Source organism: Scyliorhinus torazame, chromosome 9, assembly GCF_047496885.1.
Source record: "Scyliorhinus torazame isolate Kashiwa2021f chromosome 9, sScyTor2.1, whole genome shotgun sequence".
NCBI lineage: Eukaryota > Metazoa > Chordata > Chondrichthyes > Carcharhiniformes > Scyliorhinidae > Scyliorhinus > Scyliorhinus torazame.
Window position 1 is genome coordinate 21027258 of NC_092715.1, and position 27939 is coordinate 21055196.

Here is a 27939-nt window from a genome sequence, read left to right on the forward strand (position 1 = left end):
CATATTAAAGGTAGGCGAACGTGGCGTGGGTCCCGAAGGTCGGCCGAGGTGGGTCCTAAAGGTCTACCAAGGCGGGGCCCGAAGGTCGGCCGACTTGGGTCCCAAAGGTCGGCCAAGGTGGGGCCCAAAGGTCGGCCGATATGGGTCCTGAAGATCTGCCAACCTGGGTCCCGAAGGTCGGCCGACTTGGGTCCCAAAGGTCGGCCAAGGTGGGGCCCAAAGGTCGGCCGATATGGGTCCTGAAGATCTGCCAACCTGGGTCCCGAAGGTCGGCCGAGGTGGGTCCTAAAGGTCGGCCAAGGCGTGTCTTGAAGGTCAGCCGACTTGGGTCCCAAAGGTCGGCCAAGGTGGGGCCCAAAGGTCGGCCGATATGGGTCCTGAAGGTCGGCCAACCTGGGTCCCGAAGGTCGACCGACATGCAACAAGAACAAAGAAATGTACAGCACAGGAACAGGCCCTTCGGCCCGCCAAGCCCATGCCGACCATGCTGCCCGTCTAAACTACAATCTTCTACACTTCCTGGGTCCGTATCCCTCTATTGCCATCCTATTCATGTATTTGTCAAGATGCCCCTTAAACGTCACTATCGTCTCTGCTTCCACCACCTCCTCCGGCAGCGAGTTCCAGGCACCCACTACCCTCTGTGTAAAAAACTTGCCTCGTACATCTCCTCTAAACCTTGCCCCTCGCATCTTAAACCTATGCCCCCTAGTAATTGACCCCTCTACCCTGGGGAAAAGCCTCTGACTATCCACTCTGTCTATGCCCCTCATAATTTTGTAGACCTCTATCAGGTCGCCCCTCAACCTCCGTCATTCCAGTGAGAACTGTAGCCATCTGGGATGACCACGTCCCGGTTACAAAATGTTACAGTGTTGCAAAGACTGCAGGGAAAATTGGACAATGCTAAGAAACAAGCAGGTGCAAGCTCCGTCTGTTGATTAGAACCTTAAACTCTCAGACAGGACAGAAACTACCAAACAATCTACATACTAATGAGCCATCTCCGGGGACAAAAGGGAAACATTTAGATACACAATGTTAAGGCAGACTCCCCGGCGCCAGAAGAGGCTAAGAGAAAGCAGACCAACAGTCACCTAGGACACGCCCAGCAATCAGGGTACCATCCCTCTATTGGAGGAAAGTCGATACGACTGATTGGGAAAGATCCAATTAGTTGAGGCCAAGTTCAAGGCCCGCCCAAAAGAGCGCGAAGCCCTTTTCAGTATAAAAGGTATCACCCAAGGGAGAATCTTCCTCCTTTGGCTTTCAGCGAAGAGAGACCAGCCTAGCAGCTACAGCAGACCAAGTAAGTTCCAAGTCAACGCACGCTACGAGATAGACGCTCCTAGTTGCTACCCTGTAAACAGCTCCATCCAGCAGCCTCAGAACCGAGCAACGGCCATTGTTCCTCTGACTGAGTGGGCACCCGAAGCTAAGTATAGGCTTTAGTAATAGTGGTAGTTTGTAGAGTTTATGCATGAGTAGATTTGATGGTGTGTAAATAAATGAGCATTGCTTTTGAACTTACTAACTGGTGTATCGTGTCATTGATCAGTATTCGGTTCTGAACCTTGTGGCGGTGTCGAAAGATACCTGGCAACTCTTGAGAAAACATAATTAAACAGAGCCAAATTAAGAGCCAACAAAAGAGAGCAACAGAACAAACCAAGTTTATTCAACTGCTCCTCATAGCTAATGCCCTCCATACCAGGCAACAACCTGGTAAATCCTGGGTCCTGAAGGTCGGCCGAGGTGGGTCCCAAAGATCGGCCAGTTGGCAAAAGTGGGTCCCGGGAAAACATTTTTGAAAAACACTACTCTAGTGAATGCTCAATGCCTTTAGGCCTCATGGAGATGGAAGACTGACCTCAGGGCAGAAGGGGAGGAAAACCCAGGGAATCCCAGCGATTTCCCACAGACGCACCGCACAGGCTGAAGGGGGAAATGGGTGGTAAGTTCACACATAGCTGCCTTGACTGGATTGTAAACATCTAGCTGAAAAGAATCGTTATTGAACCCAGAACCATGTGACTCCGAGGCAAGAGTGTTGCCAACTGAGCCACGGCTGACAGCACCACGGACTGCAGTGGGTCAAGAAGGCGGCTCACCACCACCTTCTCGGGGGCAATAAGGGATGGGCAAAAGATGCTGGCGAAGCCAGCGATGCCCACACCCTGTGGAGCAATGTTAGAAAAATCCTTCAGTCGCTGAGCCTATCCTGACATTTTACAAACGGATTACTCTCCGGAGATCACTTATCAGTAACAACTCCATTGAATACTTTTAAAAGCCACAATTAAAAGATCCAACCAGTGCCGAGTAGCCAGGCTCTTTTATGACCTGAAAGCATCAGTTTGCATTGATCAATGAGGTGCATTACAGGCGGGAGATTGCTTTACCGAGTCTCATTGCAAATTAATCACAATAAATTGACATGAATGGTAAATGAATTGGGACAGTACTAATGGAGTTTTATTGTAGCTCAGTTTACAATAACCTAATACCATAACATTAACATGTAAACGGAGTGATATAAATATAGATATATGTATCCCAATTTTTTTGTTTAAACTTCAAACAAAGCTACGCTTTAATGGTAAAAATGTAGAAATCAATAATCATTGTTAACGTGACCTGAAATACATGCTCTGAATGTATAACATATTTCTGAGCTTCATCTAGAGCAGTGCAGCCTCCCTCATTGGAACCAAAACCTCCCATTGCCCCATGGCCCTTTGGTACAACATTTACAATCTTCTTTTGCCACCAACGCTTGCCTCATTTAGGATCTCTCTCTCAATCTCTCTGAAAATTGGTGAAGGAATGGGTGGAGTAGAAATTCAGTGCTGTGGTAACCTCGACCGCCATAGGCATTGCATGCCTACCCAGTCCATTCGGAATGAGATCTTATTCCAGGGGGATGCATGATCTCAACGACCCCCTGACGGGCAAGTTTGGGCCTCCAGAGGCATTGGTTCTCAGACATGTCCAGGAAGCCTATCCTTTCCCTATGTATCATGTTAGGGGTATCACCTCTTGTGAGTTGGAGCTCTGTGTTCATCACCTCTGTCCTGTGGAGCAGCAGACGGCTGAGGGAAGGCTTTGCTTTGCGATTGGGAGTTGCTGCTGCTGATCTTCCTTCTCATCTGAGATCGAAGGAAGAGCTCGAAGATAGAGCTGCATAAGTGGTTCCCTGCTGCTGTGCCTGCAGATCAAAGGCCAAACAACTCCCAGCTAACAGGAATGACCCACAAAATATTGGATATCACCTCCAAAGCACAATCTCACAAGCACAAACAAATCCTGTCGGGAAACGACCCTCACTTAGGCAAGCAAGCAGCTATGTGATTTCGGTATTTTAAGCCTTTCTTGTCAATTTCTCAATTCCATCAATTTCTGCTGCCCTTTCACCTTATTTTGTCTGGCGAGTTCCGCGGAATCTGAGAATCCCATGTGCATAGCGTACAAAAAAAACCTGTGTTAAAACAGGCAGCGCGGTAGCAGAGTGGTTAGCACAGTTGCTTCACAGCTCCAGGGTCCCAGGTTCGGTTCCCGGCTTGGGTCACTGTCTGTGCGGAGTCTGCACGTTCTCCCCGTGTGTGCGTGGGTTTCGTCCGGGTGCTCCAGTTTCCTCCCACGGTCCAAAGATGTGCAGGTTCAGTGGATTGGCCATGCTAAATTGCCTTAGTGTCCAAAAAAGGTTAGGTGGGGTTACGGGGATAGGGTGAAGGTGTAGGGATAGGGTGGAGGTATGGGCTTGGGTGGGGTGGGGTGCTCTTTCCAAGGGCCGGTGCAGACTCGATGGGCCGATTGGCCTCCTTCTGCACTGTAAATTCTATGATAATTTTATGATTAAAATAAACAGCAGCTAATGATCACTTTAGATATTTAAATAGCAGATCGATCTGTCCTGTTAACTCCCCCCTCCCCTCCCACCTATCAATAACTCCCAACACATTTGGCTGGATGTTTCGGCCGTGCCTGCCGCAAGATCGCCAAGGTCCGTTGACCTCGGGCGGGAATTTCCGGTCGCCGGGCAGACCCAGCTGAAGAATCCCGCCCATTTTCTCCACTCTATCAAAATGACTTTATAATTTTTACAACCCACATCAAGTCTTCTCCCACTCTCAGTCTTCTTGTTTTAAGAGGAAAGAGCCGTGGCCTGTTCAGTCTTTCCTGGGAGCTGCACCCTCTCAGTTCCAGCATCATCCTTATAAATCTTCTCTGCATTTTCTCCAGTGATTTTACACCTCTGTGTGCACAGTAACTTCCTGTCCGGTTCCTGCCAAGAAACTATCAGCGATGTGCTGATTCCATCTCCCACCTCACCTGCTTATTCAACCTCAACCCTCTCTGAGCTCAACTCCCTGATACTGAAACGGGACAAAGACATGTGGGTCCTATAGGCCGATCTCTCTGCTCAGTGTAGATGCAAAATTATGGCCAAGCTCTTGGCGGCTAGGATTGAGGACTGTGTGCCGGACTTTATCATGGAAGACCAAACCGGGTTCGTCAAGGGCAGGCAGCTGGTGGCCAACCTAAGATGGCTGCTAAATGTGATCATGCAATAGAGCCGCTGGCAATTGCCCTGAGAGCTTTTAGGGGTTGGAAGGGGCCGGTACGGGGGGGAGGGTGGAACACAGAGTCTCGTTATACGCCGACGACCTGCTCTTACACATCACGGATCCAGTGGCTGGGATGGATGAAATCATGGGAATCTTGAGGGAATTCAGCCGGTTCTCGGGGTATAAACTGAACATGGCAAAGAGTGAGTTGTTTGTAGCCCAGGCGAGGGGCCAGGAGGATTGGCTGAGGGGGTTGCCGTTTAGGTTAGTAGGGGACAGTTTCAGATACTTAGGGATACAGGTGGCGCGAGACTGGGGTCGGCTGCACAAGTTGAACTTATCCCGGTTGGTGGAGCAAATGAGGGTCGAGTTCCGGAGGTGGGATGTGCTCCCGCTGACACTAGCGGGGAGAGTGCAGACGGTTAAAATGACGATCCTCCCGAGATTCCTGTTCGTATTCCAGTGTCTCCCCATTTTCATTCTGCAGTCCTTTTTCAAGAAGGTCAATAAAATGATTATGGGATTTGTGTGGGCGGGACAGTCCCCGCGGGTGAGGAAGGTGATGCTCGAGAGGAACCGAGGGGAAGGGGGGCTGGCGCTACCAAACTTTAGTAATTACTACTGGGCGGCCAACATAGCGATGATAAGGAAGTGGATGGTGGGAGCGGGGTCGGTTTGGGGGCGGATGGAGGCTGCTTCATGCAGGGGCACCAGTTTGGCAGCCCTGGTTACGGCGCCCCTGCCGTTCCCAACAGCACAGTACTCCACCAGCCCTATAGTGGAGACTTTGTGGATTTGGGGCCAATGGAGAAGGCACGTGGGGGACGTGAGAGCATCGGTTTGGTCCCCAATTTGCGACAATCACCGGTTTGCCCCGGGGAATATGGACGGTGGGTTCCGAATATGGGGGAGGGCTGGGATGGAGAGAATGGGGGAATCTGTTCTCAGAAGGGAGCTTCCCGAGCATGAGGGTGCTAGAGGAGAAATTTGGGCTGGAGAGAGTGTATGATTTCAGGTACTTGCAGGTGCGGGACTTTCTACGTAGACAGATTCCATCCTCCCCATGGCTGCCTCTTAGGGGGATCCAGGACAGGGAAGTGTCCAGTGGATGGGTGTCCCTATCAATGCAGCATCACTCTCATAGACACACCTCTTCCTGCTTTTTCCATGCGGTCTCAAATCCCTTTCTCCCTAACTGCCAGAATCAAAGTGGCTTATTTCTACATTACATTAACTAGTATCTCTAAAGTAACTATTTTATATCACATTCGTCAGGGAGGGGAAAGTCTCGGATATATATAAAGAACTTATGGGGGCAGAGGAGACGCTGACCGAGGAGCTGAAGCTTAAGTGGGAAGAGGAGCTCGGAGGTGAGATAGGCTTATGGGCGGAGGCGTTGAGCAGGGTTAACGCGACCGCAACATGCGCTCGGCACAGCCTGATCCAATTCAAGGTCGTCCACCGGGCCCACATGACAGTGGCCCGGATGAGTTAATTCTTTGGACTGGAGGACTAGATGTGCGGGAGGACCAGCGAACCATGACCACATGTTCCGGGCATGTCCAACATTCAGGGGGTACTGGCAGGGATTTGTGGACGTTATGTCCCGGGTACTGAAAACAAGGGTGGCGATGGGATAGGAGGTGGCAATTTCTGGGGTTTCGGATGGTCCAGGAGTCCAGGAGGAGAGAGAGGCCGACATTCTGGCCTTTGCTTCTCTGGTAGCCCAGCGAAGAATTCTGCTGGCATGGAGGGACTCAAAGCCCCCAAAGTCAGAGGCCTGGCTATCCGACATGGCGAGCTTCATCGGTCTGGAGAAAATTAAGTTCGCTCTGAGAGGGTCACTGTCAGGGTTCGCCCGGAGGTGGCAACCATTTATCGACTTCTTCGCGGAAAATTAATCGTCATCGGGGGGGGAGTGGGAGGGGGGGTTAGGGCAATGTAGATTAGTAGATTAGGGGGTTAATTAGGCGAGTCCTTGTGGGATGGGAGCTGGTTTTTGCACTATGTTGATTGTTTTTTGCACACTGTTCTGTACTGTTGCTGTTTACTATGCCAAAATGCCTCACTAAAATTGTTTATTAAAAAAAAACCCTCTCTGAGTTCCCAAACATATTCCAATTTTGATTGGCATAGGGTAATATTCTGTTCTCAAGATACATCAAAAAACTACTTATCATATAGCCACGGAGTTGTTGTGGCACAGTGGGTAGCGTCCCTGCCTCTGAACCAGAAGCTCTGTGTTCGAGTCCCACCCCAGCACTTGATTTCCAAAGAAGGTATGCTCATAATGTGGTGCAACCGATCAAGTATCAACCTGAAAATCTTTCCAATACATGTGTTGTACCGTCAATTTACGGTGAGACCGTGAGAACGAGTGAATACTAGGCTTTATTATCCAGGAACCGCCTGCCTGTATCTGTTGTACAAAAGAATGCCACCCACAGGTGGCCGGTCTATATATCACCCGGTGAGGGCGGAGCCAGAGGCGGAGCCCACCGGGGTTCCAGTACAGTACCTGGAAGTAGACCGTATTATCATTTCCAGGTCATAGGTCACAGCACTATACAGACAGTTCATACTTAGGTGATTACATTCACCACAACATGCCAATGGCAGGGAGCAAGAGTGGGAGAGGTCCCTGTTCAGCCATGCAGTGGAAAGAGTGTTGGAGCTTCTCCCGACCCTGTCCATAGCTCCAGACTATAACATGAATGTAAAAAGTGCACGTTGTCACAGCACCCAGACTTTGAGTGAAGTGTAACACCATATTATGCTCATAGTCAGCGTCTGGTCCTCTGTTTCAGAGACACTCATTGTGGGTTATGTGTAGCCTTCAGGCCTAACAGTGCAACCAAGAAACACAGATTTATTAGCTCTTTTATTTTAGTATTTGTTGGGGCTGGAGGCTGGGAGAAGGCTATCTTTAGCAGTGTTGCCTTAGTGATAAATAAATCCGAAATTGGACCACTTAAATTTACTAGCAATTTGCAATTGAAGGTACATGTAAAAAAACTAAAGTATGGATTAAATGTGTCCCCTCCCCCTCCCACAACGAGCAACCCCCCACCCCCCGATACACACTATACAATGAAAACATTTCATCATTCCTGTCTTGGTTACTAGTCAAACCTTTAATAGCAAGAGACTGATTTATCTTAAAAGGACATTTGCCAATGATAAATTATTTAGCCCTGGTATAATTCTCTCTGCAATGAAGAGACCGATTGCTGGAGGATGACCCGCACAAACCTCGAAGCGAGAAAGGAAGGAAGCCACATGATGAATGCACTTACTGGATGCTTGGCCGACAGTCTCCCGCTGACAGTACCGGTCTGATTCCACGTAGGGGCGACAAAACCCTGCATAATGAAGGAAAGGATTTAGTCTTCAGGAAAAGAAGTTAACAGCGAGCAAGACACCAATCATCAAACAAAGGAGGACAAAAGTGTAGGTGCTGGAAACCTGAAGTAAAATCGAGAAAAGGTGACAGCACAGCAGATCATTCGGCATTTGGAAAGAGAAGAGATGGGGAAAGCTGAAATAAAAACAGAAAATGTGAGGAATACCCAGCAAATCTGGTACCTCCAGTGGGAATAGAAGCAGAGTTAACATTTCAGACTGATGATCTTTCATCACTGCTCACAAAGGGATAATTTATGGATACTTAATGTACACCCAAAACCCTCATCTGTCCTTTTAACTCACACGTTAGTGCACCCGTTGTCAGTTTTCAGCCTTTAATCGTTAAATCAAAAGCGGCAATTGGAATATGCCATTGAACTGAAGTTGAACTTTTGTAATGGTTTTAGTAAAGAAAGAAGTTGTGTTTATAAATCCTTGGGACATCCCAAAGTGCTTTACACCCAATTAATTACTTTTAAAGGGCAGCTATAGTATCAGCTGGAGCTCAATAGTTAGCGTACGAATAATAATAACCTTTTTAAATAATCTTTATTGTCACGAGTAGGCTAACATTAACACTGCAATGAAGTTACTGTGAAAAGCCCCTAGTCGCCACATTCCAGCACTTGTTCGGGTACACAGAGGGAGGATTCAGAATGTCCAAATTACCTAACAGCATGTCTTTCGGGACTTGTGGGAGGAAACCGGAGCACCCGGAGGAAACCCACGCAGACACGGGGAGAACAAACAAAAAGCAAAGAAAAGTACAGCACAGGAACAGGCCCTTAGGCCCTCCAAGCCCGTGCCGACCATGCTGCCCGACTAAACTACAATTTTTTACACTTCCTGGGTCCGTATCCCTCTATTCCCATCCTATTCATATATTTGTCAAGATGCCCCTTAAATGTCACTATCGTCCCTGCTTCCACCACCTCCTCCGGCAGGGAGTTCCAGGCACCCACTACCCTCTGCGTAAAAAACTTGCCTCGTACATCTACTCTAAACCTTGCCCCTCGCACCTTAAACCTATGCCCCCTAGTAATTGACCCCTCTACCCCGGGGAAAAGCCTCTGACTATCCACTCTGTCTATGCCCCTCATAATTTTGTAGACCTCTATCAGGTCGCCCCTCAACCTCCTTCGTTCCAGTGAGAACAAACCGAGTTTATTCAACCGCTCCTCATAGCTAATGCCCTCCATACCAGGCACAATCCTGGTTAATCTCTTCTGCACCCTCTCTAAAGCCTCCACATCCTTCTGGTAGTGTGGCGACCAGAATTGAACACTATACTCCAAGTGTGGCCTAACTAAGGTTCTATACAGCTGCAACATGACTTGCCAATTCTCATACTCAATGCCCCGGCCAATGAAGGCAAGCATACCGTATGCCTTCTTGACTACCTTCTCCACCTGTGTTGCCCCTTTCAGTGACCTGTGGACCTGTACACCAAGATCTTTCTGATTTTCAATACTCTTGAGGGTTCTACCATTCACTGTATATTCCCTACCTGCGTTAGACCTTCCAAAATGCATTACCTCACATTTGTCTGGATTAAACTGCATCTGCCATTTCTCCGCCCAAGTCTCCAAACAATCTAAATCCTGCTGTATCCTCTGACAGTCCTCATCGCTATCCGCAATTTCACCAGCCTTTGTGTCGTCTGCAAACTTACTAATCAGACCGGTTACATTTCACAGCCCTCCAATTAGAAAAGCACCCTTCCATTGCTACTCTCTGCCTTCTATGACCTAGCCAGTTCTGTATCCACCTTGCCAGCTCACCCCTGATCCCGTGTGACTTCACCTTTTGTACCAGTCTGCCAGGAGGGACCTTGTCAAAGACTCCACACAGACAGTGACCCAAGCCGGGAATCGAACTTGGGACCCTGGTTCTGTGAAGCAACAATGCTACCCACTATGCTACCATAACAGCTTCTAAGGTGGAAGGTATGGGTCCGTATCTCATTCCAGAGCCTTGGCTGACATTCTAGCGCGGTACTGAGGGAGTGCTGCACTGTCAGAGGTATTTACCCAAATCTTCTGCTCTGGAGTCGAAGGTCGGAGGCGGAAGTCAGAATGATTTCCGCTGCGGTAGGTTGAATGGCTGACCATAAACCATCTTGCGCAGTTCAGCTCATTACCTATGCATCCATGAGGAGCATGCCGAATCTCGTGGTGGGTACGAGCAGGAAGTCCGCATCCCTGCCAGTGCATCATGGGGCCGAAGGCCTGTGCGCCATATTGACAGGGCACCAGACAGCCATTCACCCACTGCAAGACAGTGAGAACGTCCCAGGCGAAACAACCCCATGGTTCAGCAAAGCCTCCCTGGAGATTCTCCACCAAATATCCAGGAAAAGCGAAGACCCTGTTTCCCTGGGATGGTAGCAGAAAGTCCTCCCATCTAACCATGGCAGCCTGGAGGAGTTCACAGGGGTGTTTAGCACCCGTGAGGCCTGCCAAAGAAATGCCCAGCAGAACAATGGTCTGCTGCGCTCCACCAGGGTGAGTGGCGCCATTTACTCACTGAAGACTGGCACCAATAAAGGGGTCAGGCAGTCAAAGTGTGCAAGTACACAAGGATGTTTGACAAGAGTTTGAGTTGCAGCGCTCAGCAGCAGACGAGATATTGGCACTGAATGTGCACCAGCCACTTGATGCTCTCACTCTTCCAACAGTTGCGAGGCATCCTGCTTGTTAATCACTTACTGGGGAGGGTTCAGCAGCCGGTCCACATCAGACGCCATTTCCCTGGCCCTACACTCATCCCTAGAGCATCTCAAAAACAAGGACTCCCACATCAGACTCCTATTTATTGACTACAGCTCCGCCTTCAACACCATAATCCCAGCCAAGCTCATATCAAAGCTCCAAAACCTAGGACTTGGCTCCCCACTCTGCAACTGGATCCTCGATTTTCTGGCCAACAGACCACAATCAGTAAGAATGAACAACAACACCTCCTCCACAATAGTCCTCAACACCGGCGCCCCGCAAGGCTGCGTACTTAGCCGACTCTACTCCCTGTACACACACGTGTAAATACACTTGCGTGGCAAAACTTGGTTCCAACTCCATCTACAAGTTTGCTGATGATACGACCATAGTGGGCCAGATCTCGAATAACGACGAGTCCGAATACAGGAGGGCGATAGAGAATCTAGTGGAGTGGTGTAGCGACAACAATCTCTCCCTCAATGCCAGCAAAACTAAAGAGCTGGTCATTGACTTCAGGAAGCAAAGTACTGTACGCACCCCTGTCAGCATCAACGGGGCCGAGGTGGCGATGGTTAGCTGTTTCAAATTCCTAGGGGTGCACATCTCCAAAAATCTGTCCTGGTCCACCCATGTCGACGCTACCACCAAGAAAGCACAACAGCGCCTATACTTCCTCAGGAAACGAAGGAAATTCGGCATGTCCACATTAACCCTTACCAACTTTTACAGTTGCACCATGGAAAGCATCCTATCGGGCTGCATCACAGCCTGGTATGGCAACTGCTCGGCCCAGGACCGCAAGAAACTTCAGAGAGTCGTGAACACCGCCCAGTCCATCACACGAACCTATCTCCCATCCATTGACTCCATCTACACCTCCCGCTGCCTGGGGAAAGCAGGCAGCATAATCAAAGAACCCTCCCACCCGGTGAGGTACCCTCAATAATGACACTTAGGGATTAAACTGTAAAGAAGGCTTTATTAGACTAATAACTATACTACAGCTAGAGACGAGAGCTGACTGTTACACAGACCATGAGGCAGGCCTTTATGTATGGCTCCCAGATGGGCGGAGCCAGAGGCGGAGTCCCCCGGGTTCCAAGCCCGGTCTTAAAGGGGACATCACCTTACATGATGATAAGGCAGTAACCGTTCATCACATTCACCCCCTGTTTAAAAAGGAGTCCGGCGGGGGTGAAGTGCCATCATAGGTCCATCCGTCTCGGTGGCCGGATCGTCCTCCTCGACCTCCTCAATTCGGGCGGTGGTGCGGCGGGCACGGACGTCCAGGTTGAGGGCACATCCGGGAGCACAGCGGTTGGAGCTTCGGTCCGGGTCGGGGCAGAGGAACTAGGCAGGGCCGGGGGTAGTGGAGCAGGCGCCGGCGGGGTGTGTAAAGGGGGGGGGCGCAAGGCGCACGGTAGGAGCTCACCAATTGGTGGTAGGGCCGGAAGGGGGTGTGTTGTAGGGGGCGACAGGTCCCGCAGGGGCGCGGCGCGGGAAGGGGCGTCTGTGGTGGAGGATCCAGCGGGTGCCAGATCCCGGAGGGAAACCGTATCTTGCCTGCCGTCGGAGCACTCCACGTAGGCGTAACTGGGGTTGGCGTGGAGCAGTCGGAACTTTTCAACTCGGGGATCCGTTTTATGGCTCCTCGCGTGCCTCCGGAGAAGAACAGGTCCCGGAGCCATCAGCCAAGGTGGAAGCGAGACCCCAGAGGTAGACTTCCTGGGGAAGAGAAACAATCGGTCGTGAGGGGTCTCATTCGTGGCCGTGCAGAGGAGCGACCTAATGGAGTGTAGGGCATCGGGTAGGACCTCCTGCCAGCGGGTGGTTGGGAGATTTCTCGACCGCAGGGCCAGAAGGACAGCCTTCAACACGGTCGCATTCTCCCTCTCCACCTGCCCGTTTCCCCGTGGGTTATAACTGGTCGTTCTGCTCGAGGCGATGCCTTTGCTGAGCAGATACTGACGCAGTTCATCGCTCATGAATGATGTACCCCGGTCGCTGTGGATATAAGCAGGGAAACCGAACAGGGTGAAGATGCTGTGCAGTGCCTTAAACACCGTGGCTGAGGTCATGTCGGTGCAGGGAATGGCGAATGGGAAATGGGAGAACTCATCGATCACGGTGAGGAAATAGGCATAACGGTTGGTGGATGGGAGGGGCCCCTTGAAGTCCACGCTCAGTCACTCAAAGGGGCCCGAGGCCTTCACGAGCCGAACCTTGTCTGGCCGATAGAAGTGCGGTTTGCACTCCGCATAGACTTGGCAGGTCCTGACCATGGCCTTGACCTCCTTGGTTGAGTAAGGTAGGTTGCGGGACTTGATGAAATGGACGAGCCGGGTAACCCCCGGGTGGCAGAGGTCATTGTGGATGGCTTGCAGGCGATCCTCCTGCACGTTGGCGATTGTGCCGTGGGACAGAGCATCTGGGGGCTCGTTGAGCTCCCCTGGACGATACTTGATATCGTACGAGTAGGTGGAGAGTTCGATCCTCCACCTCAAAATTTTATCGTTTTTTATTTTGCCCCGTTGCGTGTTATCGAACATATAGGCGACCGACCGTTGGTCGGTGACGAGGGTAAACCTCCTACCGGCGAGGTAGTGTCTCCAGCACCGCACAGCCTCCACAATGGCTTGTGCCTCCTTTTCGACTGCAGAGTGTCGAACCTCGGAGGCGGTGAGGGTTCGGGAGAAGAACGCTACTGGTCTGCCTCCTTGATTGAGGGTAGCAGCCAGGGCGATGTCTGATGCATCGCTCTCTACCTGGAAAGGGATGGTTTCGTCCACCGCGTGCATGGCGGCCTTGATGATGTCAGCCTTGATGCGGTTGAAGGCCAATTGAGCCTCAGCCGAGAGGGGAAAAGTGGTAGTCTTTAGGAGTGGGCGGGCTTTGTCCGCATACTTGGGGACCCACTGGGCGTAATAGGAGAAAAGCCCCAAGCACCGTTTGAGGGCCTTGAGGCTGCGAGGGAGAGGGAGTTCCTTAAGGGGGCGCATGCGGTCGGGGTCGGGACCTAGGACCCCGTCTTCCACGACATAGCCGAGGATGGCCAGCCGGGTGGTGTGGAAAACGCATTTGCCCTCGGTATAGGTCAGGTTAAGGGCTCGGGCGGTCTGGAGGAACTTTTTGAGGTTAGCGTCATCGTCCTGCTGATCATGGCCGCAGATGGTGACATTGTCCAAGTACGGGTATGTAGCCCGCAAACCGTACTGGTCCACCATTTGGTCCATCGCCCTTTGAAAGACGGAGACCCCATTTGTGACACCAAAGGGGACCCTGAGGAAGTGGAAGAGCCGGCTGGCTGCTTCGAAGGCAGTATAGGGGCGGTCTTTTGGTCGGATGGGGAGCTGGTGGTAGGCAGATTTGAGGTCGACCGTGGAAAAGACTCGGTATTGGGCGATCCGATTTACCATTTCCGCGATGCGAGGAAGGGTGTACGCATCAAGCTGCGTGAATCGGTTTATGGTCTGGCTATAATCCACGACCATCCGTTTCTTCTCCCCGGACCGGACTACCACCACTTGCGCTCCCCAAGGGCTGTTGCTAGCCTCGATGACCCCCTCTCCCAGTAAACGCTGGACCTCTGACTTGATAAAAGCCATATCTTGGGCACTGTAGCGCCGGCTCCTGGTGGCGACGGGCTTACAGTCAGGAGTGAGGTTAGCGAATAGCGAGGGGGGTGCGACTTTCAGTGTCGCAAGGCAGCACACCGTGAGGGGGGGGCAAGGGTCCGCCGAACTTCAGTGTCAGGCTTCGGTTGCTGCACTGGAAATCCAGTCCGAGCAGCAGGGGGGCACAGACGTGAGGGAGGATATAAAATTTGAAACGGGTGTATTTGGCACCCTGGATCGAGAGATCCGCAATACAGTACCCCGTGATTTGTACCGAGTGGGACCCAGATGCGAGGGCTATGGTTTGGGATGCGGGATGGGTGCGTAGGGAGCAGCGCCTTACCGTTTCAGGGTGGATAAAGCTCTCCGTGCTCCCGGAGTCGAAGAGGCATGCAGTGTCGTGCCCGTTGCCCTGGACCTGCATCATGGAGTTCTGCAGGTGTTTTGGTCGAGTTTGATCGAGGGTGATCGCACCCAGTCGCGGGTAGTCGGAGTCGTCAGCCGAGTCGGACTCGTAAAATGGCCGCTGCCGTCGGTCACACGTGTCGGGTCGAGAAGATGGCCGCCGACCAGATGGCCGCTCCCATGATTCGCACGAGGCTGATGATGCGTCAGAAGAGGGCGTGTCGGGTCGGTGCGCAGCAGCATTGCGAGGCCTGCGGGCCTGAGAGCCTGATTTTCGGGCCGGCTGTTCTTTGTTTTTCTGGCCCCTGGGTCTGGCCAGGCAGACCCTCGCAAAGTGCCCTTTCTTCCCGCAGTCGCTGCAGATCGCAGAGCGGGCTGGGCAGCGTGGGTGTGGGTGCTGGCCCTGCCCGCAGAAGTAGCATGGTGTGCCCCCATGGTGAGCGGGTCGCCGCGTGGCGCAGGCCTGTAATACGGTTGAGTCTGAGGAAGTCCGGGGGGGGCTGGCAGTGTCCGCGGGGTACGTACCCAAGTTATGTCGGGCCACCTCCAGCGAGGAGGCGAGCGTTAGCGTGTCCTGGAGGTCTTTTGCCCCGTTTTCGAGCAGCCGCTGCCGGATGTAGGTCGAGCGGATGCCGGACATGAAAGCATCCCTGATGTGCAGGTTCATATGGACTTCCCCTTTCACATCCTGATGGTCACAGTCTCTGGCAAGCGCAGTGAGTTTCTCAACAAACTCGTCGAGCGATTCCCCCGAGCGCTGCCGGCAGGTAGAGAGCAGATGCCGGGCGTGCACCTCATTGACGGGTTTGACAAACCGCTTGCGGAGCAACTCAATCGCTTCCTCATAAGTCGTCGCCTTTTCGAGCGTGGCGGAGATTCTGTGACTCACCCGGGCGTGGAGTAGACGCAGCTTGCGTGGCCCCAGGATGGGAGTCTCTGCGGAGTCCAGGTAGGCCTCGAAGCACCGCAGCAAGTATTTTAAAATTTCCTTTGCCTCCGGCGTTCGTGCTTCCAGATTGATCTTCTCTGGTTTTAGGCCTGCGTCCATCCTGAATCTAGTTTAGTCTAATAAATTGAGGTACCCTCAATAATGACGCTTAGAGATTAAACTGTAAAGAAGGCTTTATTAGACTAATAACTATACTACAGCTAGAGACGAGAGCTGACTGTTACACAGACCATGAGGCAGCCCTTTATGTATGGCTCCCAGCTGGGCGGAGCCAGAGGCGGAGTCCCCAGGGTTCCAAGCCCGGTCTTAAAGGGGACATCACCTTACATGATGATAAGGCAGTAACCGTTCATCACACCCGGCTTACTCACTCTTCCAACTTCTTCCATCGGGCAGGAGATACAGAAGTCTGAGAACACGCACGAACAGACTCAAAAACAGCTTCTACCCCAGTCACCAGACTCCTAAATGACCCTCTTATGGACTGACCTCATTAACACTACACCCTGTATGCTTCATCCGATGCCAGTGCTTATGTAGTTACATTGTATATGTTGTGTTGCCCTATTATGTATTTTCTTTTATTCCCTTTTCTTCTCCTGTACTTAATAATCTGTTGAGCTGCTCGCAGAAAAATACTTTTCACTGTACCTCGGTACACGTGACAACAAACAAATCCAAGCCAGAGGCAAGCATGCTCCTGAACTACTCATGCAACCATAGGGGATCACAATCAATCCTCCTGTCTTTCTGCAGATCAAGAACACCAACAATAAGCGGGAGCTCTCCCACACCGGATGTGGAATTCCAGACCTTAGCTCGTATGAGGAGCAGGCTGCAGAGATAGCCAGGGAGGAGGAGGACACTGTGTGTGCTGAAGGTGAAATATGATCCCCAGGAAGCTAGTGAGAATGCCTCCAGTCTGGAGTTGTCAGCTGTGCCCACAGAGTAATACATCTGCAGCCTGTTTAACTATGGAGCCTGTTTAGGCATTCGCTAAATCTTTCTTTTCTCCAATCCAGGTTGTCACTGCACCCTGGAATAGTGCACAATCAGTTCCAGCCAATTGACTCGGAGTCGCAACACAGGTGAAATAAGATTTTATTTAAAATAAGCAAGGTTTTAGTTTGAGCCCAATAAACTGCAGTTATTATGTACAGCATTATAATTAAGCAGACAGAAAATATAACTGACTATCTACTACCCTTGCCCAACACCCCCCTTCCTAACCACCCCCATTCTCTACACACACAGACAAACAACACAGAGGGGAAAGGATGGTGGAAAGGGAAAGAAAGAATAAATAAAGTAAAAGGACAAAGATCTTTGATGTGCTGGGTTGACTTCTGATGCACTATCAATTACGACGAGACGAGATTAGAGAGTAATCGAGGCTTTATTACGCAGAGGTGTGTGGCCTCCTACAGCTGCTGCCTAAATGGCTGCAGCTCGGTGAGCACACACATTTATACTCCGCCTACTGGGCGGAGCCAGCAGGCCGGGATCTACCCCCGTACCTGTAGTACAGGAGCCTTACCGTATTACATCTCATATGTGTACTATATACTAACAGTGGTGACCACCACATTCACCCCCTGTTCAGAAAAGAGTCCAGCGGGGGCAGGGGAAAACTATTTACATGTAAGTGAGCATTTTTAAAGTATACAGTTCTGGAAAAGTTCACAAATTCAGCCGGTCGGGTGCCTTGATCCTCTGCTGTGAGCGCCGCAGTCCCGGTGGCGATGCAGGCGCCAGCTTGATCGCCGGTGACTCCGGGAGCGTGTAGTCCTCATCTTCATCCCCGGGTGGAACCAATGGGAGGACGGATCGTCCTGGAGCGGGTACTGTGGGGAGGTGCGCTGGGGGGAGGATGGGTGGCGCCGGGGCAGTTGGGGGGGAGGGGGGGGACCCAGCTGGTGCCAAGTCCCTGAGGGAGACTGTCTCTTGGCGGCCGTCGGGGTACGCCCCCGTAGGCGTACTGCGGATTTGCATGGAGCAGCTGTACCCTCTCGACCAACGGATCCGCCTTGTGGAGCCGCACGTGTTTGCGGAGGAGAACGGGTCCTGGAGCTTCCAGCCACGTTTGGAGCGAAACCCCAGAGATGGACTTCCTGGGGAAGGCAAGGAGAGGTTCAGGGGGGGTTACATTAGTCGCAGTGCAAAGTAGCGATCGGATGGAGTGGAGGGCGTCGGGGAGGACCTACTGCCAGCGGGAGACCGGGAGAATTTTAGACCATAGGGCCAGCAGGACGGCCTTCCAGACCATCCTGTTCTCCCTCTCCACCTGCCCGTTTCCCCGGGGGTTGTAGCTGGTCGTCCTGCTCAAGGCAATGCCCTTGCTGAGCAGGAATTGACGCAGCTCATCACTCATAAAGGAGGATTCCCGGTCGCTGTGGACGTAAGCAGGGAAAACGAACAGAGTGAAGATGCTATTGAGAGTCTTGATGACTGTGGCAGATGTCATATCGGGGCACGGAATGGCGAAGAAGAATCTGGAGTATTCGTCGACCACGTTAAGTAAGTACCTGCTTCGGTCGGAGGAGGGGAGGGACCCTTTGACGTCCATTCTGAGGTGCTCAAAGGGGCGAGAGGCCTTCACCAGGTGCGCCCGGTCTGGCCGGTAGAAGTGCGGTTTGCACTCCGCGCAGACCTGGCAGTCTCTGGTGACCGCCCTGACTTCTGCAATGGAGTAGGGTAGGTTGCGGGCCTTTATGAAGTGAAAGAACCGGGTGACCCCTGGGTGACAGAGACCATCGTGTAGGGCCCGGAGTCGGTGCACGTGTGCGCTGGCACATGTACCTCGGGATAGGGCACCGGGGGCTCGTTGAGCTTACCGGGGCGAGACAAAATTTCGTAATTGTAGGTGGAGAGCTCGATCTTCCACCTCAAGATTTTATCGTTTTTGATCTTGCCCCGCTGTGTGTTATTAAACATGAAAGCAATTGACCGTTGGTCAGCGAGGAGAGTGAATCTCCTGCCGGCCAGGTAATGCCTCCAATGCCGCACAGCTTCAACGATGGCTTGGGCCTCCTTTTCGACGGAGGAATGCCGAATTTCGGAGGCGTGGAGGGTGCGGGAAAAGAATGCCACGGGTCGGCCTGCCTCGTTGAGGGTCGCCGCCAGAGCGACGTCTGATGCATCGCTCTCGACTTGGAAGGGGAGGGTCTCGTCGACCGCGTGCATCGCGGCCTTGGCGATGTCGGCCTTGATACGGATGAAGGCCTGGTGGGCCTCGGCCGTCAGGGAGAAAACTGTGGAGTGAATGAGTGGGCGAGGCCTTGTCCGCATAGTTAGGGACCCACTGGGCATAGTATGAGAAGAATCCCAGGCATCGTTTGAGGGCCTTGGGGCAGTGGGGAGGGGGAGTTCCACGAGGGGGCGCATGCGATCAGGGTTGGGCCCTAGAACTCCATTTTGCACCACATAGCCAAGGATGGCTAAGCGGTTGGTGCTGAACACGCACTTCTCCTTGTTATACATGAGGTTCAGGTGTGGAGAAATTTGGAAAGGTTAGCGTTGTGGTCCTGCTGTTCGTGGCCGCTGATGGTGACGTTATCCAGGTATGGGAAGGTGGCCCGCGGTCTGTACCGGTCAACCATTCGGTCCATCTCCCGTTGGAAGACCGAGACCCCATTAGTGACGCCGAAGGGAACCCTAAGGAAGTGGTAAAGGCGGCCATCTGCTTCAAACGCAGTTTATTGGCGGTCCGCCTTGCGGATGGGGAGCTGGTGGTAGGCAGATTTCAGATCCACTGTTGAGAAGACCCGGTACTGTGCAATCTGATTGACCATATCAGATATGCATGGGAGGGGGTACGCGTCGAGCTGCGTGTACCGATTGATGGTCTGACTGTAGTCAATGACCATCCTGTGTTTCTCCCCAACGCTCACAACTACACTTGGGTTCTCCAGGGGCTGTTGCTGGCCTTGATGATCCCTTCCCATACCAGCCGCTGGACCTCAGACCTGATGAAGGTCCTGTCCTGGACACTGTACCATCTGCTCCTGGTGGCAACGGGAGTGCAATCCGGGGTGAGGTTCGCAAACAGGGAAGGTGGGTCGCATACATTAAGGGGTGGTAGGGGCCTGCCGAATTTCAGAGTTAGACTTTGGAGGTTGCACTGGAAGTCCAGGCCAAGTAGCAAGGCAGCGCAGAGGTTGGGGAGGACGTAGAGTCGGAAGTTGCTGAACTCTACGCCCTGGACGGTGAGGATGTCGGTGCAGTACCCCCGAATCTCCACGGAGTGGGATCTGGAGGACAGGGAGATTTGTTGGGTAATGGGGTGTACCGCGAGGGAGCAGCGCCTTACCGTATCGGGGTGGATGAAGCTCTCCGTGCTCCCGGAGTCAACAAAGAACAAAGAACAAAGAAATGTACAGCACAGGAACAGGCCCTTCGGCCCTCCAAGCCCGTGCCGACCATACTGCCCGACTAAACTACAATCTTCTACACTTCCTGGGTCCGTATCCTTCTATTCCCATCCTATTCATATATTTGTCAAGATGCCCCTTAAATGTCCCTATCGTCCCTGCTTCCACTACCTCCTCCGGTAGTGAGTTCCAGGCACCCACTACCCTCTGCGTAAAAAACTTGCCTCGTACATCTACTCTAAACCTTGTCCCTCTCACCTTAAACCTATGCCCCCTAGTAATTGACCCCTCTACCCTGGGGAAAAGCCTCTGACTATCCACTCTGTCTATGCCCCTCATAATTTTGTATACCTCTATCAGGTCGCCCCTCAACCTCCTTCGTTCCAGTGAGAACAAACCGAGTTTATTCAATCGCTCCTCATAGCTTATGCCCTCCATACCAGGCAACATTCTGGTAAATCTCTTCTGCACCCTCTCTAAAGCCTCCACATCCTTCTGGTAGTGTGGCGACCAGAATTGAACACTATACTCCAAGTGTGGCCTAACTAAGGTTCTATACAGCTGCAACATGACTTGCCAATTCTTATACTCAATGCCCCGGCCAATGAAGGCAAGCATGCCGTATGCCTTCTTGACTACCTTCTCCACCTGTGTTGCCCCTTTCAATGACCTGTGGACCTGTACTCCTAGATCTCTTTGACTTTCAATACTCTTGAGGGTTCTACCATTCACTGTATATTCCCTACCTGCATTAGCCCTTCCAAAATGCATTACCTCACATTTGTCCGGATTAAACTCCATCTGCCATCTCTCCGCCCAAGTCTCCAGACAATCTAAATCCTGCTGTATCCTCAGACAGTCCTCATCGCTATCCGCAATTCCACCAACCTTTGTGTCGTCTGCAAACTTACTAATCAGACCAGTTACATTTTCCTCCAAATCATTTATATATACTACAAAGAGCAAAGGTCCCAGCACTGATCCCTGTGGAACACCACTGGTCACAGCCCTCCAATTAGAAAAGCATCCCTCCATTGCTACCCTCTGCCTTCTATGGCCTAGCCAGTTCTGTATCCACCTTGCCAGTTCACCCCTGATCCCGTGTGACTTCACCTTTTGTACTAGTCTACCATGAGGGACCTTGTCAAAGGCCTTACTGAAGTCCATATAGACAACATCTACTGCCCTACCTGCATCAATCATCATAGTGACCTCCTCGAAAAACTCTATCAAGTTAGTGAGACACGACCTCCCCTTCACAAAACCGTGCTGCCTCTCACTAATACGTCCATTTGCATCCAAATGGGAGTAGATCCTGTCTCGAAGAATTCTCTCCAGTAATTTCCCTACCACTGAAGTAAGGCTCACCGGCCTGTAGTTCCCGGGATTATCCTTGCTACCCTTCTTAAACAGAGGAACAACATTGGCTATTCTCCAGTCCTCCGGGACATCCCCTGAAGACAGCGAGGATCCAAAGATTTCTGTCAAGGCCTCAGCAATTTCCTCTCCAGCCTCCTTCAATATTCTGGGGTAGATCCCATCAGGCCCTGGGGACTTATCTACCTTAATATTTTTTAAGACACCCAACACCTCGTCTTTTTGGATCACAATGTGACCCAGGCTATCTACACCCCCTTCTCCAGACTCAACATCTACCAATTCCTTCTCTTTGGTGAATACTGATGCAAAGTATTCATTTAGTACCTCGCATATTTCCTCTGGCTCCACACATAGATTCCCTTGCCTATCCTTCAGTGGGCCAACCCTTTCCCTGGCTACCCTCTTGCTTTTTATGTACGTGTAAAAAGCCTTGGGATTTTCCTGAACCCTATTTGCCAATTACTTTTCATGACCCCTTCTAGCCCTCCTGACTCCTTGCTTAAGTTCCTTCCTACTTTCCTTATATGCCACACAGGCTTTGTCTGTTCCCAGCCTTTTAGCCCTGACAAATGCCTCCTTTTTCTTTTTGACGAGGCCTACAATATCACTCGTCATCCAAGGTTCCCGCAAATTGCCGTATTTATCTTTCTTCCTCACAGGAACATGCCTGTCCTGTATTCCTTTCAACTGACACTTGAAAGCCTCAAACATGTCAGATGTTGATTTGCCCTCAAACATCCGCCCCCAATCTATGTTCTTCAGTTCCCGGCTAATATTGTTATAATTAGCCTTCCCCCAATTTAGCACATTCATCCTCGGACCACTCTTATCCTTGTCCACCAGTACTTTAAAACTTACTGAATTGTGGTCACTGTTACCGAAATGCTCCCCTACTGAAACATCTACCACCTGGCCGGGCTCATTCCCCAATACCAGGTCCAGTACCGCCCCTTCCCTAGTTGGACTGTTTACATATTGTTTTAAGAAGCCCTCCTGGATGCTCCTTACAAACTCCGCCCCGTCTAAGCCCCTGGCACTAAGTGAGTCCCAGTCAATATTGGGGAAGTTGAAGTCTCCCATCACCACAACCCTGTTGTTTTTACTCTTTTCCAAAATCTGTCTACCTATCTGCTCCTCTATCTCCCGCTGGCTGTTGGGAGGCCTGTAGTATACCCCCAACATTGTGACTGCACCCTTCTTATTCCTGATCTCTACCCATATAGCCTCACTGCCCTCTGAGGTGTCCTCTCGCAGTATAGCTGTGATATTCTCCCGAACAAGTAGCGCAACTCCGCCTCCCCTTTTACATCCCCCTCTATCCCGCCTGAAACATCTAAATCCTGGAACGTTTAGCTGCCAATCCTGCCCTTCCCTCAACCAGGTCTCTGTAATGGCAACAACATCATAGTTCCAAGTAGTAATCCAAGCTCTAAGTTCATCTGCCTTACCCGTAATGCTCCTTGCATTAAAACATATGCACTTCAGGCCACCAGACCCGCTGTGTTCAGCAACTTCTCCCCGTCTGCTCTGCCTCAGAGCCACACTGTCCCTATTCCCTAGTTCTCCCTCAATGCTCTCACCTTCTGACCTATTACTCCCGTGCCCACCCCCCTGCCATACTAGTCGAGAAGGCAAGGTGTCTTGTGGCCATCGACTTTCACCGTCATTGTCGCGGTTGCGAGGTTGTGTGGCCGGGACTGGTCGAGCATGATGGTGGCGAGCTGTGGTTGGTGTTGGTGGGCCCCGGGCTGGTCGGCGGCGGTTGCGGGCGGTGAGTGGCCCGATGAGGTGCCCGACGAGTAGGGGTCCTGAGGAGCCGTCCAAAATGGCGCCGAAAATGGCGTGGCGGCGTTAAAGATGGCAGCGCCCACGGGCCGCACAAGCTCTGATGGGGAGAAGATGGCAGTGCCCACGGGCCGCACGAGGTCTGATGTGGGGAAGATGGCGGCACCCACGAGCCGCACGTGGGTTACGGGGGGGGGGAAACGGGTCGCACATGCGGGGTGCAGGAACAATGGGGCTGGTTACAGTGGCGATCGACCGGGCCTGGCACACCACAGCGAAATGTCCTTTCTTCCCGCAGGCCTTGCAGAGCCGCTCCGCGCCGGGCAGCGCTGGCGGGGGTGCTTTGTATGCCCGCAGAAATAGCACTTGGGCCCCCTGGGGTTGGCTGGCTGCCGCGTGCCGCAGGCTTGGGGTTGGCTGGGGGCGGTCGCTGGTGGGGTCCACGATGTCCAGGATGGGGTCGCCATGCGGTCGGGGGCGTACGCTTGTACATTACGGGAGGCTACCGTTAGCGAGGTTGCGAGTTCCTTGGTCGCCGCGAGGTCGAGCGTAGCCCTTTCTAAGAGGCGTTGGCGGATGTACGCCGACCCTCTGCCCGTAACGAAAGCGTCCCTGATTAGGAGTTTGGAATGTTCAACGGCCAAAACTGCCTGGCAATCGCAGTTGAAATGAAAATGAAAATGAAATGAAAATCGCTTATTGTCACAAGTAGGCTTCAAATGAAGTTACTATGAAAAGCCCCTAGTCGCCACATTCCGGCGCCTGTTCGGGGAGGCTGGTACGGGAACAAGGCTGGTGCGGGTGCGGCCGGTAGGAGGCAGTTCCTCGCCAGGGCGTGCAGGGCACGCCAGAAATCTTCCAATGACTCACCGGGAAGTTGTTGCCGCGTGGACAGGAGGTGCCTGGCGTAGAGTTTGTTGATCGGCCGGGTGTAGTTCTCTTTCAGAAGCGCCATGGCCTCAGTGTCATTGGGTGCATCCTGGACAAGAGGAAAAATATCGGAGCTCAACCATGTGTACAGGATCTGGAGTTTCTGTGCCTCTGCGGGTGGTTCTGTCGCTGATCCGATGTAGGCTTCAAAGCAAACTAGCCAGTGGTTGAAGGCCGACGTGGCGTTGTCTGCTTGAGGGTGCAGCTGCAGGCGATCCGGCTTGATGCGAAGGTCCATTGCTGTAAAATCTCTGCGTAATAAATTGATGCACTATCAATTACAACGAGACGGGCATGGGCAGCACGGTAGCATTGTGGATAGCACAATTGCTTCACAGCTCCAGGGTCCCAGGTTCGATTCCGGCATTGGGTCACTGTCTGTGCGGAGTCTGCACATCCTCCCCGTGTGTGCGTGGGTTTCCTCCGGGTGCTCCGGTTTCCTCCCACAGTCCAAAGATGTGCAGGTTCGGTGGATTGGCCATGTTAAAATTGCCCTTAGTGACCAAAATTGCCCTTAAGTGTTGGGTGGGGTTACTGAGTTATGGGGATAGGGTGGAGGTGTGGACCTTGGGTAGGGTGCTCTTTCCAAGAGCCGGTGCAGCCTCGATGGGCCGAATGGCCTCCTTCTGCACTGTAAATTCTATGATAAATCCTATGACGAGAGTAGAGAGTAATCGAGGCTTTATTACGCAGAGATGTGTGGCCTCCTACAGCTGCTGCCGAAATGGCTGCAGTACGGAGAGCACACACATTTATACTCCGCCTACTGGGCGGAGCCAGCAGGCCGGGATCTACCCCCGTACCTGTAGTACAGGGGCCTTACCGTATTACATCTCATATGTGTATTATATACAAACAATAGTGACTACCACAACTTCTAAGCAGCCTCTTTCTGAAGTCCAGCTTTTGTTTTGATACTTCTTCCTTCTAGGCTTGAGATGGTTTTCTCTGGCAAAGTTGTCTATCTTCCCTGCAGACTTCTCATCATTTCAAGTTCACAGCAAAGATGTGCTGGGCACTGACTGGTTTTAGAACAATTAACAGTTCTTTCACTTCAGCAGCAGGAGAGAGAGAGTAAGTTCCTTTCACTTCCAAAGTCGAAACACTTCTGCCCAGTTCTCTCAGAAAGCACCAGGCAGGAATCAATTACAGATCGTTGTCAGGCAGAACACTGTCCCTGGCCAATCCACCAGTTGCTAGTTAATCCATCGAACCAATTTCCTCCAAAACCGGTTCCTAGGATTCAGCCTGTGCCAAGGGGATTGGCCTCTTCTTTCCAGAAACAAAACCTGGGAACAAGGTGTCCTAACAAGCATGCTGCTTCAACTGACTCTTCTGCTTAAAGGCATATCCTGATTATGGGTCCATGGACCAAAAATAGTAAAATAAATGAAATGGGAAGAAGGGAAATAAACAGGAAGGACTCTTACAAGGTACCAACAAGAAAAGGAAGGAGGTCATAATGAAGACCAGCCACAACCCACCTCCAACCTCATCTCTGAGGAGGATGCATCAGAGGCCTCAGAGAATGCACTGTCAAGGTGTTCGCCTCCGCCCTCTACCAGCGTAGATACATTCACCTCAGTGGATCCACATTCTAGAGTAGGCTCGAGGTCACAATCCGATGAGCACATCACTGACACGGCTCTGCAGCTGGTGGAGGAAGTGAGAGCCAATGTCTCTGACACTCAGAGGACTGCTGGAGAACCAGTACTTGCTCAGTCCCATGCAGATGATGGGCCTCGACTCAGTTCTAAGAGGTATGGCGGGGATGCAGGGACAGGCAGGGAAACATCAGGCAGAGCAACTAGAGGTATTGCACAGACTGAACTGAGGGCTGGAGGAGTCCGTCCAACTCATCCAGGCCTCCCCTTTTACAGATGAGAATTTTGAGATATATCTGAAGCACACGGACAGTGGCCCCCCACCCCCCTCCCTCCCAAGTCCTATCCCCGTAACCCACCTAACCTGCACATCTTTGGACTGTGGGAGGAAACCGGAGCACCCGGAGGAAACTCACACAGACACAGGGAGAAAGTACAAACTCCACACAGACAGTAACCCAAGGGCAGAATTGAACCCGGGTCCCTGGCACTGTGAGACCGTAGTGCTAACCACTGTGCCATCGTGCCGCCCTTAATGCCACTAGAACATCAGTGCCGATGAGCTGCCCTCACTAAATGGTGTTCCTTGAGGAAAAAGAGTTAGAAACATTTACATCACAGACTCCATAGAATCCCAAGAGGATTCGACCCATCGTGCCTGCACCAACGTTTGAATAACCATACTACCTAGGTCCAATCCCCGTCCTATTCCTGCAACCCCACCCTAAGGGTCAAATTAGCATGGCAAATCCACCTAATCTGCACATCTTTGGACTGTGGGAGGAAACTGGAGCACCCGGAGGAAACCCACGCAGACACGGGGAGAACGTGCAGACTCCGCACAGACAGTGACCCAATATCGGAATTGAACCCGGGTCCCTAGTGCTGTGAGGCAGCAGTGCTAGCCACTGTGCCACTGTACCACCTTCTAATAAAGGTTAGAACACATTTCCCTGACATCACACAAGGGTGCGGATACGGAAGTGGACATGACATGAATATTAATCTCACAGTGTGACACTATCATGGAGTGGGAGAACAGCTAAACTTCAACATCAGAGCATTCCAACGTACAAACTCACGATGCCTTCCGTTGACCAAAACATTCACCTAACTATCAAATGTCTTCTCAGAAGTGCAATTTATTTGCAGGGGTGACATCAAAATGTTTAATCTTTTTTGACCCTAATGCTACACCTTGGTGCAGCCCCGACACCCATGTCAGAGGTGGAGGCAGCCTGGTGACTGCTCCGTCCTGATGCCTGTGATCACCTTGGTGGACATGCTCCGGTTCAGAGGCATGGAGGGCTCTGGCCCCATAAGGGTCTCCTGCTCAGGGGCAGAAGCGCCCTCGGCAGCCTGATGGATGGAGGGGGTGCAGTCACAGGCAGAGGGGAGTCTGAGCAGCTGCACACCCTTGAGGTGTTCTGAGAGGAGGCCCCCGGGATGCCCGACTGACACTCATCCTCCAGAAAGTGAGCCCGAACCGACTTTAGAGCTTGGGGGCCCATTGAGATGTTGTGCGCTGGCGGAGGGGAGGCTGCAGGTGAGCAATGTGACAGATCTTCATGATCTGTCTGTCACAGCGCTTGAACGTGGTCTGGGGGCTGGGACTGCTGCTCAGCGGCATGGTGGGCCTCAATCTGCTGGTGCTTAGAAAATAGAAAACAGAGTTTCAGTTGATGAGCATGAGCTATATAAGACTGCATGTGACTCCCTGCGATTGTCAGGATTTGATAAAGTGATGGAGGAGCGATCGATACTGGGTTGCTGGGAGATAATAATAATCTTTATTATTGTCACAAGTAGGCTGACATTAACACTGCAATGAAGTTACTGTGAAAAGCCCCTAGTCGCCACACTCTGGCACCTGTTCGGGTACACAGAGGGAGAATTCAGAATGTCCAATTCACCTAACAGCATGTCTTTTGGGACTTGTGGGAGGAAACCGGAGCACCCGGAGGAAACCCACGCTGACACGGGGAGAACGCGCAGACTCCGCACAGACAGTGACCCAGCCGGGAATCGAACCTGGGACACTGGTGCTGTGAAGCCACAGTGCTAACCACTGTGCTAGATGCAGATCTCAGAGTGATCCCTGTCCTCCCCAGCAAGATTGGCTGCAATCTCCCTGAATTCACTGAGGGCAATGATGTCAGCCTTACCTCCCCACTATGTGCGCTCTTTCCAGTTTGGCCCGTCTGAAAGCAAG

The 27939-nt window shown here is 51.9% G+C and overlaps 1 protein-coding gene across 1 annotated transcript in view; it reads right to left on the reverse strand.

The window, feature by feature from the left end:
* poln (polymerase (DNA directed) nu) overlaps nucleotides 1-27939 on the reverse strand; it is a 459972-nt gene that overhangs the window by 395378 nt on the left and 36655 nt on the right. The window contains exon 7 of the mRNA XM_072517547.1: nucleotides 7865-7930. Within this exon, the coding sequence (XP_072373648.1) occupies nucleotides 7865-7930 (66 nt within the window). The remainder of the gene's footprint in view (nucleotides 1-7864; nucleotides 7931-27939) is intronic.